Here is a 12,572-nt window from a genome sequence, read left to right on the forward strand (position 1 = left end):
ATTGGGGAGGGTATGTGCTTTGGTGAGTGCTGTGAAGTGTGTAAACCTGGTGATTCACAGACCTGTACCCCTGGGGATAAAAATATATGTTTATAAAAAATAAAAAATTTTATTAAAAGCAAAAAAAAAAAGAGTATACTTCTTGATTTGCCCCTCTCTGTTTTTTTTTCCTCTCTTTGTCTTTGCTTGTTTATTTTGTTTCTTACATTCCACACAATTTAAATCATAATGATATTTGTCTATCTCTGATTGACATTTCACTTAGCATAATACCCTCTAGCTCCATCCATGTCATTGCAAATGGCAAGAATTCATCCTTTTTCATGGCTGAGCAATATTCCAGTATGCATGTACATATACCACGTCTTCTTTGTCCATTCCTTTGGGCTATTTCCATAGTTCGGCTACTGTTAATAATGCTCCTATAAACATTGGGATGCACATGTCCTTTTGAATTAGTATTTTTGTATCCTTGGGGTAAATACCTAGTAGTGCACAATTGCTGGATTATAGGGTAGTTTTATTTTTAACTTTTTTAAAATAATTTTTTTTTATTGTTATGTGAGTCACCACACAGTACATCATTAGTTTTTGATGGAGGGTTCCAAGATTCATTGTTTGCATATAACACCCAGTGCTCCATGCAATCCGTGCCCTCCTTAATACCCATCACCAGGCTCACCCATCCCATTACCCCCCACCCCTCTATAACCCTCAGTTTGATTCCTGGAGTCCACAGTCTCTCATTTTTAAATTTTTGAGGAACCTCCATACTGTTCTCCAGAGTGGCTGCACCAGTTTGAATTCCCACCAACAGTACAAGAGGGTTCTCCTTTTTCTGCATCCTCCCCAACACCTGTTGTTTCCTGTGTTGCACATTGCTGTTTTTTTTTTTAATTTTTTATTTTTTATAAACATATATTTTTATCCCCAGGGGTACAGGTCTGTGAATCACCAGGTTTACACACTTCACAGAAGGAGAAACCATATAGCCTGGTTTTAGAAATTACATTATTCTTTTGGGCAAATAATGGAAATTTGGGGATCTTTTTTATGGGGTGGATAGTTGTAGGTTTGCTTTTCTCTGCTCTGGAAATAGAATGATGAAACTAAGAGCAAACCTTAGAGATGTTATCTGATTTAACCCTTTTGTTTTCCATTTGAAGGATTTAAGCCTCATAGTGTAGAAACTTGGTTAGTGACCCAGCTAGGTTATAACAGAGCACTTTTCATTGAGTGTGCCCCACGATGGCACACTGACCCATAGCAGCCTCTGACGTATTTTCTTTAGTTCCTAGATATGCTAATTCCAGAGAATAAAAGGAATCATTCTCCCTCTGCAGAGAGTTCTGGAGAGAATATTGATTATATTTGGATGCAGTCATTAGATAGCCCTCCTGGGCCTTAGGGTGACCGGCTGGATAGAGTCTGCGAAGAAAATTAATTAACACGGTCATCACAGACTTACAAAGGCCTGGTCAGAAGTCTACAACACTGTTTCTGATAACCCTTACAATTTTCTTAACAATGAAACAACCCCCACTTCGGCCTTTTGCAGAGTTTAGATGGCATTAAAATCTCTTGTAAATTTAAATAAGATGCAACTTAGCTTCACCGGCCCTTAAAAATTTCAAAGGTCCTGCATCTCAAATTCAGGAGAACTTTTGCTCTCTTATCCTTTCCCTCCAAATGCTCATTGTTTTCCACAAAACTTTCACTGGCATTTCCTCTAGCTAAGAGGAATTAGAGCATGTATCTCACCTGTTTGTATTATGTTTTTGGAGACATAGAGACCACGTCTTTTACTTTTGTCCCCCTGCTATGTCTAGTGTCAGATGCATGGTAGCTACTTCATAATTGTTTGCTAAATGAATTCCCTGGTAAGAGCTTCACAAGTGTCCTGACCATGCACTCTCTTAAATCTCTTTGTGGGCCTGGCTCCAAGCTGTGAGGTTCTGTAGTAACTTGGTCTGTGCCATTCCCTTATTCTTTCTGTTCATTTCAGACATGCTACGAATAGCGATGTGAAGATCTGTTTTGATGGTCTGGTGAAGAGCATATGCCTGCTTTCTTTGATTCTTTGAAATATCATTATCATCCAGTCAATGAAAATTCAAATTCTATATTCCAGTTGATTAGAACATTCACTTGTCAAACATTCTAATGCATTCTGACCCTGGGACAGGCACTGTGCTAAGCATGTCGGGATACAAATATATATAAGAAACAGTTTCAGTAGCTTCCAATTTATTTAGAAATACACTGGTCCTATCTCACACCTCTTTTAGCTATGGATATATGTTTGGCTCAGCTACTGCCCCTCTGGATTGCTAGAGAAGGCAGTAGGGAAACCTGTGACTCTTGGAGTCACTGGATACACTTAATATAATGATATGTGATTAGTCAGAAGAGTCTAGAGGCAAACCAATTTTTTCTTCTCAAATATACGTTAATGCATTTTAAGTTCCCTCTCTGTGCAATAGTTGCTCTTTGGGAGGCTGTTTGTGGGAAGCGTTTTACGGCCCCACCTCCTACCTGGTTTCACGGAGCACACTCCTTTGCCAATACTCTCCACAATCCCAGCTCCTTCATGGCCTGGGATGAAAGGAAAGACTGCTGAGAGTAATCCTTTTATTGTGTGATCATCAGTACCGCAGATCCCTGTAGATACCATCTGCAGAGGAATTAAGTGAATAAGGATCACCTGGTTTGGAATTTTTTTTTTTCTTCTTCTTCTTTTTTTTTAATCTGAGACTGATTATTAAAAATTTTACATGAATCATGTCATTTCATCCCTATACCACTGTGCAGAGGAATACAGGGAAGATCTTATCATTTCCAATTTAGAGATGAGGAAATAGAGATTCAACGACTGAGAATGACTTGTCCAAATTTGCATGGCACATGTTCAGATCTGGAAATAAATTTAGGGTTTTTGAAATCTACTCTGTACATTTATGTCATCAAATAGTTTTGAAGTATGAGGGACGGTTGAATACAATGAAGGACTTTTTGCCCACATTATCAACAGCACTGCCATTGAGAAACAAAAAATTTTAGGCTCATACCATGGAATGTTTTTCCCCTGCTCTGGGAAAACCTGTTTTTTTTTTTTTTTAATTTGTTTTTTAAAGATTTTATTTATTTATTTGTCAGAGAGAGACAGCACAAGCAGAGGGAGAAGCAAGAAGGCTTCCATTGAGCAGGAAGCCCAAAGTGGAACCCAATCCCAGAACCCTGAGCTGAAGGCAGATGCCTAGCCAACTGAGCCACCCAGGCATCCCTGGGAAAATCTGTTTTCAGCATTTTAAACTTGAAAACATTCTAAAGTTGAAAACATTCTTCAAATCAATAATGTAAGAATGAGTTTCAGTTAAAATTAACCATTGCAAAATTCAGTTGATATTGAGTTTTGAAACTTCTTACTTGATGGATTGAGTTTTCTTTCAGTTAATAGACTCAACCAAACTACATTGATCATAAAAATGAAACAGTTCGGGGCGCCTGGGTGGCTCAGTGGGTTAAGCCGCTGCCTTCGGCTCGGGTCATGATCTCAGGGTCCTGGGATCGAGTCCCGCATCGGGCTCTCTGCTCAGCAGGGAGCCTGCTTCCTTCTCTCTCTCTCTCTGCCTGCCTCTCTGCCTACTTGTGATTTCTCTCTGTCAAATAAATAAATAAAATCTTTAAAAAAAAAAAAATGAAACAGTTCATGTACCATGGTCCCTAAGTTACTGCCCTGCCTGGAATACAGCCAGAAAAGCATATGCCCAAGCATATTGACTAGTTTTCCAGTATGCGTAGTGGGAATGGCAGCATTTATAACGGGAACATTGGGAACAACCACAGTATATGATTATGGCAAATGGCTAAGAAGATAACTCATAAGAAATACGCTGTGGTTTTGGTTTCCATAGAGCTAAAATGTCTTTGAGATGCTATCAAAGGCTTGAAGTGTTGTTTTAGGTAAGCAGCAAGCTAGAATCCCTTCATTAGGTTTGCTCTATCAGTTAAAAATATGCAGTTATTTTGGGGAAGTTGTCCATGGCATAAACTGGAGGTGGAATTGTCTGTGCTTATGAACAAATACAGTCCTTAAGCTTGATTTTGTCTAGGGTTCAGTGTGATATTGCTCAGGTTCTTGCTGATGCAACTTTTAATTTGGTGGATTGTGGATTTATTTTTTAGGATTCAGCTTTTGTGGTGAAGGAGCATGTCAGTGTAAGATCAGAGAATATTGGCTAATTAACTAGGAAACATTTCAGCAGATGGTGACACAGTATACAATAAGCCCTAATTAAAAGCTGTTGGAAGGGATGATAAATAGAAAAATATAGCTTTGGAAGAGGAGTCAGTTACTAAACTCCTTTCTCTGTGTACATTCTGATCACTTTTCATTTTGTTCTTTACCATCTCTCTCTGGTGATATAAAATCTCTAGCATAACAGCAGACATGGAGTTGATAATTTATTTATTCTCCTGTTTTGTCTTTCACTGCCCATCTGTCTTTTCCTACTTTCCTCCTTCCCTTCACTGCCTTTCCCTTTGTCATCTTTCCAATTCCCTTCATTCCCTTTCTCCTGTAACCAGCCTCCTATACCTTCTACTTTGATTAGATATAATATGGAATAGAAGCATATGGATTTCAGTATTTGTTGTGTTCATTAAATCAGGTGTTGAATTTCCTGGTCTCACATTTAAAGATAGGTGAATTTAACGTTTAATAAGATTTAAAGCAGTAATACTCCTAAAACTGGGTATTTAATGATTTTGTAAAATTTGAGGTGTATTGATTGAGAGGAGATTTGAGAGTGGCAAGGAGCTTTTGACAGGTCAGTATTTTCCCATCCCTGGTCTCAGTTCTGTTCAATAATCGTTAACCCTTCCAATCACTTTGGAGGCTATCAGGACGTCCTAGTGTGCATTTCTAGACTTTTTCAGACAAAATCTGAGATCACTATAATGTATGAGTCCAAAACAATAGAGATGGAAAATTAGTCTGTTAGCCACTGCATATTCATTTGTTAATATCAATTTTGTATCAGAGAAGTAGAGGGGAATAAACATCTTGTTCTCTTTCTCTTAAAAATGAAAAAAAGTTACTACTTAAAACACCTTCTAGGTCACATTGTGAACTATATAGGCCTGTGATATTATATAACTTAAGTGAAATTTTCAATCCTGAAAAAATAATTATGGTGGATGAGTGAACTACTAGTATTTTATAAGTATTAAGAATATCTTAAACATTCATTACCTCTATTCATTTATCTTAGTTTTAAAATTTCTTCTTTTACTAAGAAAAGTGAACAGACCCCAAATCCAAATTCTATGCATATTATTTATATATGTAATATATACATGAAACAAAACAGGATTTCCTTACATTTACCCTCATAGATAAAAGTTAAAAGACTTAAATTTACCTTTATACGAACTTCCCCAGCCTTTGGTGGTTCAACTTGTACTTCCTCAATTGAAAGAGAAGAATTTGCTGTCCAGGCAATGGCTGCCCGGCATGTAATTATCTGTTGACACGATGATAATAAAGTGACATCATTGAGTGAAAAAAATTAACTTTCATTCTGATCATACAAATGACAGTTATTTGTTATAATTAGTACAAATATAAAAATCAAAAAGAAAAGAAGAAAGATCCTTGCAAGTTCATGTACAACCTGTTGAAATTTTAGCATATTCCCTTTCAGTTTAACAACAATTTTGGTATAGTTGAGATTGTGTCTATAAGAATTTTATATTCTGCTTTTTTGCTAGTAACAGCCATCATATAGTGAGCATTTTTCATTTACTTGTAAGTAAGCATTTTCTCATGACTTCAAATGCTTTGTAATCAGAAATTTAAATGGCTACTTTATATTTCATCATTTGAATATGTCCCAATTTGCTTAATGACTATCTAGACAAGTAATTATTTCCATTGTTTTGACTACTCTAAAGTATATTTTGATAAACAACTTTGTTCATAATTTTGAGTTGCCTGGTTTCCTAAAGTAACAATTACTTTGGAAAAGATAGAGACCTTTTTAAGGCTAAATTGATTTCCAAATTTCTTTACAGAAATGTTGAATAACTTGGCATAATTCCTAGAAGTATAAAAGGATATCTGTATCATCATTTATTCCACCCTCTTTAGCACTGACAGTAGTCATCCAAACCAAAGTATCTAATAGGTACAAAAAACTAGCTCTTTTCACTAGTGTTTTTATTAAAGACTTTATTTATTTATTTGACAGACAGAGATCACAAGTAGTCAGAGAGGCAGGCAGAGAGAGAGGGAAGCAGGCTCCCCAATGAGCGGAGAGCCCGATGTGGGGCTTGATCCCGGGACCCCAAGATCATGACCTGAGCTGAAGGCGGAGGCTTAACCCACTGGGCCACTCAGGTTTTCTCTCTCTGTTAAATAAATAAACAAAATCTTAAAAAAAAAAATACCAAGAAAAGAGACAAATGCCAGAAGAGAAATTCAAATAAAAAGATACAAAAAAAAAAAAAAATTACTTCTGGGATGCCTGGTTAGCTCAGTTTGTTAAGTGTCCACTTCTTGGTTTTGGCTCAGGTCATGATATCATTGGTTATGGGATGGAGCCCTGAATCGGGCTTCTTGCTCAGCCAGGAGTCTACTTGAAAGATTCTCTCCTTCTGCCCGCATCTCCCCACTTCACGCTTGCTCTCTCTCTCAAAATAAATAAATGCATCTTTAAGGAAAAAAAAAGGAAAAAAACATTATTTGTTTCAGGATGAAATAATTCTGCTTTTACCTACTGAACTCAATTAAAAATGTATGAAAAAATCTTTTGTAATTTCAAAATAATACACACTCAAGGCAAAAAACTTGGAAAACTCAGACAAATGTAAAAAGGAAAAAATGCAGATCTGATCTGGCACGCAGCTATGACTATTTCAACATTTTAGGGTAAGTCTTTCCATTTGATATTCCACGTGTGTCTGTGTAATCATACTAAGGATACTGTTTTATGGTCTGTTCTTGAAGTTTGCTTTATAAATGTTTTCCAGGTAATTTAAAATGATCGCTTAGGACTATGTTGACTAATATATCATAATTTATTTAATCAGTTTCCTAGTATTTGACATATCTGCTTCCGGTGTTATGCTTTTTTTTTTTTTTTTTTTTTGAGAGAGATTTAAAGAGAGAGAGAGTAAGTACAATTGTTGGGAGGAGCAGACGGAGAGGGACAAGCAGGCTCCATGTGGAGTGCAGAGCCCAACATGGGGCTCAAACCCACTCCCCCAAGATCATGGCATGAGCCAAAATCAATAGAGGCTTAACTAACTGAGCCATTCAGTTGTCCCTCCAGCGTTATACCCTTTAAAGCAATGTCACAGTTAACTTGTTTATAGAAACAACATTATTATTTCTTTTAAATAAATCTCTGGGTCAAATGATAGACATGTTTTTAAGATATTTGATACACTATTGTCAAACTATCACAAACTATAACTTCTAGCAAGTTATTTTCCCACCAGCAAGTTATTTTCCACAGGTGGGAGACATTAGATATTGTCACTAAAAATCTTTGCTAATCTGATTCGAGAAAATGGTGTCTTAATTTTGTTTCAGTGTACGTTTTTTAGATAACTAATGAAAATGACATAGATCTATTTGAAAGGTAGTACTTACTTTGCCTGAAGTGTCCATGATGAATTTTCTTTCCTTGGTGCCTTACAGGTATACCCGAGAGAAAGGCACTTCTTTGACTGCTCCTGGACAACCTAGACACAGTATTTATACTGTTTGCATACCAAAAGTCATTAAAAATAATTACATAATCACACATCAACTTGGGGAAAACCAGACAGGCGAAGTGATTAGCAAATAGGTGAAGGTGAAAGTCAGAAAGGAACATGGGAGAGTGATTCGGGAGGCAGTGGGTTGAAAGAAGGATGTGAATAAGGAGAGCTTGAAAGGTAGGAATGCATGAGAGAGCAATGAAGAGACTATTAAAATGAGAATCAAGTGATAGTAACTAAAAGGAAGTTCAATGACTAATTAGTTAACAATAAGACTTTCTGGAATGTCAGTTACATGAAAGGTATTGCTAGATCCAGACAAGGAAAGTATAACACTGGGTCTCTGGGAGTCAAAAAAGATGGAAAAGCATAGATAATGATACGAAGAACTCCAAAAATGTAGCAGTTTCTCTGCCACAAACCTATTACCTTGACAGTTCACAGCTACTATAATTTGGGTAGGAATGGAAGTGAGAGTAATTTGGGACGAGCTTCAGTAATTAGTAGCTCCCTAGTTTGGAGTTTTTCTGGCAACAAAACTCTCTTAACCCCCTACTTAGTTGTTTATAAGTTTCATTTGAAGGGTTTTATATCTCCTAATAATTCAGAAATCCTCTCAGGGTCGTGGCCCTAACTACTGTCTTATCATGCAGTGTAGGGACTTGCCATTCCCCTAAAGATATTCTGAAGCTCTTGCTGTAAAACTTGGATCAGAAACTGGACTAGGGTGGAGAGACTCAACTTCTTTGTTCTGAAACTTGGCCAGAAGAATGCTCTTTGGAGGCATGTCAAGTGACTATGCTTTATCTAGGGAGGTATCACCTTTCTGGGCAAGATGGCACAAGAATGGAGGTTCTTGGATGGCGTTGAAGGAATTTAAGATTGTACATTCTTCTCTCTCCTTAAATAAACTTTCTCTGCAATACCCTTGTCACGAAGCTTTCTGCATCCATGCACTACGTGTGGAAACTACACATTGTACCTGGTCAGCAATGCTTGGATGATGAGATTTCAATATTGTCTGAGAAGACTGACTGTGACTTGAAGTGAACGAATGTTCTGATGTGAATGATTTTTTTCAAAAGGACCAGTTTGGGTTTGTCTCTCCCATAACATCTTGCTAAAGGCTAAAACATTAGGAAGGTTTTTTTTTCTTCCAAGTTGCCTACATTTAGAGCTTCAGTGGGCATGTGGTCTGAATCCTGAGATGACAGGTGATAACTTACAATGTAATTGCTTTTCTACAAGATCTATCTTCCAAATCAAGGATGGTGGGATCTTCATTGCTTCCCAATTCCCTCCACTCAGTGAATTCCATAGTTCTGGAACATCAATGAACTATTTCCCTTCTGGAACCCACTGTTTTTTTTTTTTTAAAGATTTTATTTATTTACTTGACAGACAGAGATCACAAGTAGGCAGAGAGGCAGGCAGAGAGGAGGAGGAAGCAGGCTCCCTGCTGAGCAGAGAGCCCGATGCGGGACTCGATCCCAGGACCCTGAGATCATGACCTGAGCCGAAGGCAGCGGCTTAACCCACTGAGCCACCCAGGCGCCCCTGGAACCCACTTTTTGTACTAGGGTTCTTTTATTTCCAAATTACTGAAACCCAGCATGAGCAAACTTAAGGCAAAGGAGGAAAATGTTGACTTCACAGAAATCATGAAAGGAATGAACAAACAAAGTCAAGGGCAGGAATGCAACTGGGAATAGCAACTAGAATCAATTCAACTTCAGTAGGATTTTCCCTCTTCCTTATGTGAGGCAATGCAACAAAATGGTTAACAACATGAACACTAACACTAACAATCCGGCATTCAATCTTAGCTCCATCTCTTATGTGCTGGGACATAAGGCAGGAAATCCAACATCTCTGTACTTCAGTTTCCCCATCAATAAGGTGAGGATGACTGGACCAGTTTCTACCTCATCGGTTTGTTATAAACATTAATTAACAAATGGCAGTTGTTTAGAACTGTGCCAAGTACAAAGCATGGCCTATGTATAGGTATTATCTATTATTATTATTATTTTTTTATTATGGTGTCTCTGAGCACTTTTATTGCCTCTTCTCAACACTGTCTTTCTTTTGCCATACAGTGGGAAATATGGCCACAAAAAACCCACTTAATTCTTAAATCTAACAATTGCAACGAGAGAGTTCAGATCTGTCTGTCCTCTTAGGTTCAAAAATGTAAGGGAGTCTCTCCTTGCTCAGTTTGGGTCAGGTGCTCACTCTTGAACCAATGAAACCTAGCCCATGCTGTGCAGATGTGGAAGAATTTGGTAGTTGTTTTCACAGCCATGTTGATGAATAGCTGAAGGTTGCTGGGGAAGATCACAGGGCTGATTGGCTCCATTGTAAATTCTGGATCACCAAGGTGAAGTGAAGTCTCAATAGTGCTTGGCAATATATCATTTTCCTAGCCAAATTGCTGTCCAGTTTCCTGAAATAAATGTCAGTGTTTCAACACTTGTGTCAAATATCTGACCATTATCCCACTCCCCATTTTTTTCCATCCTCCTTTCCCTCTAGAGATGAACTTACAGCACACTGAAAATTCACCCAGTTGTTCTGGACAAAACCCTCCCCTTTCTATATTCACTTCATTGACAATTCCTGCCAAATCTACCTCTGATATATTTCCCAAATTTGCTAGTGTTTAATATCTTACTCTCTACTCTAGAATACAATTTCTATAAGACTTGGGACTTTGAATCTCAATATTTTTTCCTCTCTTCAAAGTAACTGGAATGATGCCAGATACATAGTAGGAACTCAGTAAGTATTGAATTAATGAATTAAAGTGAGGTTATCAGAAAAGAACTTCCTTGGATGTCTATTATGTAATCTATGTATAATGCAGTCATCCCTACTCATCTTTTTCTTCCCTATCACGTGTCTCTGCTTGGGAAACTCAATGTTACTGATTTCTTCTGTCAGTGTAACTTGTCAGCTTTTTTTTTTTTTTTTTTTTAATGATCTTATTTTTTTAAGTAATTTCTACACCCAACGTGGGACACGATCTCACAACCCTGAGACCAACAGTCACACACTCCATTGAGGAGCTTTTCAACATAGTCATCCCTTTCCCACTAAGAAGAAAAGCAGAAACAAACTTTCCATTTTCCCATATCTCTTTCCAACTACTACTGGGAATCAAGATGGATGTTTATGTGGCTTTCTGAATTGAGGGTTAAGAGTTATAGGCCAAATACTATTAATCTGGCCTTCTGGTTATTAGCTTTGAGAAATTTTAATTATCCTGGGTGTAATTGGGACTTTGCAATTTGACCAATTGGTGGGTGGATTTTTATATTTGAATAATTTTAGTTTCACTTCATAATCTTAGTTAAGAGGATGCCAATGTATAATTTGACTTTGTAATTTGGACTGCATTGCTTCAGGGAGTTTCTACAGTGTTTTGGTAGGTGTTTGGTAGTGACTGCAAAGATAACAATAAACCAGAGTCTTATCATTGCAGACACAGTTTAAGAAAAGATGCTTTACATTCACCCTTTCTTCATCTTCCTTTTGCTCCTTGACCGCAACATCGTGTTTTATACTCCCAGCACTCCACTAAAGCATCCTTATTGAACTTTGTTTGTGATCTCCATTTCAGTAAAGCCAATAGCCATTTTTCAGCAGTTACCCTGACAGTTCAGTGCCACTGGTCACATCCTCCTTGTAACTCTTTCTTCCTTTGATTTCTTGGTTCAAACCTCTTCTGTTTTTTTCCCCATAATATTTGGTTGTTCCTTTTCTGACATTTTTTTTAAAAGCTTCATTCTCCTCTTCTTAACAATTAAGTATTCATGCCAATGTTCCTGACTTTGGCAGAGCTCCTTACTGAGCTTGAGAATTCAGCCTCATCTCTCTCTGCTACCCCTGCAATAATTGTAGACTTGATACATAGCTATGGTTAGCTTTTCAGCTTCAGGAGATTGGAAATGAAATGTTTACTCTGGAACTGTTTTTTTTATGCTTCATTATCTTCCTAATCCTAAGCCATCATCCTCAGTATAGTTGATGTTTAGACAAGAGGCTTTATTAAGGAAAAATTAAGGAAAAAATAAAAATTCTTATAACCACATTACTTATTAATCACCATAAGTATTTTAGAACTTTTTTATACAAATATAAATTTTATTTTTTTCAACGTTAAGATTGTATGGTTGTATTATATATTTTGTCCAGTTTCTATAGTTATCATCATTTGGAGCTTCAGCCTCATATAAATGCTCCATCATGGTAGTAACTGGAAGTTTCACTACAATGCGACCTTCATGGAGTTCCTGATGAAGATTTTTGCTTCCAGAAAATGTGGAGCAGTTTATATTCCTAGAAGGATTAAACAGAAGTGCAAATTAATATAATTCCACTATCATTAAATATTATATCATTTTATATATTTCCCATGTCATAGGGTTTATTGTACTTACTTATGCATAGCAAACTTTAGAGTGAGAGTTTAACAATATTTCAACATTTCCTTTGCTGATCAGTGTTGTGATTGAGAGCAATAATTCTTCCTGATCACAAAGTAGTGATGATGATGCTAATGATGATGGTTTAACTATCTAATAGTTTTAAGTAATTTGTATATATTAGCCTTTGGTATGATATACTATGGTATAGTATACAATATATAGTATTGTCTTTGGTGTCAGTAGACATAGGTTTCAATTCTGGCTGCTCTGCTTATTATCTTCATTAACTTGACAATCCATTATATATCCAGGTCTAGGTTATCTCTCCTCTAAAATACTAAAGTAATACCTCTCATTATTATGGAGATCACATGA

At 36.9% G+C, this 12,572-nt stretch overlaps 1 protein-coding gene across 1 annotated transcript in view; it reads right to left on the reverse strand.

The window, feature by feature from the left end:
* LOC132014072 (alcohol dehydrogenase 1-like) overlaps window positions 1–7,743 on the reverse strand; it is a 13,614-nt gene extending 5,871 nt beyond the window's left edge. The window contains exons 1-3 of the mRNA XM_059394698.1: window positions 7,658–7,743; window positions 5,424–5,525; window positions 2,536–2,674 (exon numbers count right to left, since the gene is read on the reverse strand). Of these exons, the coding sequence (XP_059250681.1) occupies window positions 2,536–2,674; window positions 5,424–5,525; window positions 7,658–7,675 (259 nt within the window). The 5' untranslated portion in view covers window positions 7,676–7,743. The remainder of the gene's footprint in view (window positions 1–2,535; window positions 2,675–5,423; window positions 5,526–7,657) is intronic.
* Between the last annotated feature and the right edge of the window lie 4,829 nt (window positions 7,744–12,572).

This window comes from Mustela nigripes, chromosome 1, assembly GCF_022355385.1.
Source record: "Mustela nigripes isolate SB6536 chromosome 1, MUSNIG.SB6536, whole genome shotgun sequence".
Classification (NCBI taxonomy): domain Eukaryota; kingdom Metazoa; phylum Chordata; class Mammalia; order Carnivora; family Mustelidae; genus Mustela; species Mustela nigripes.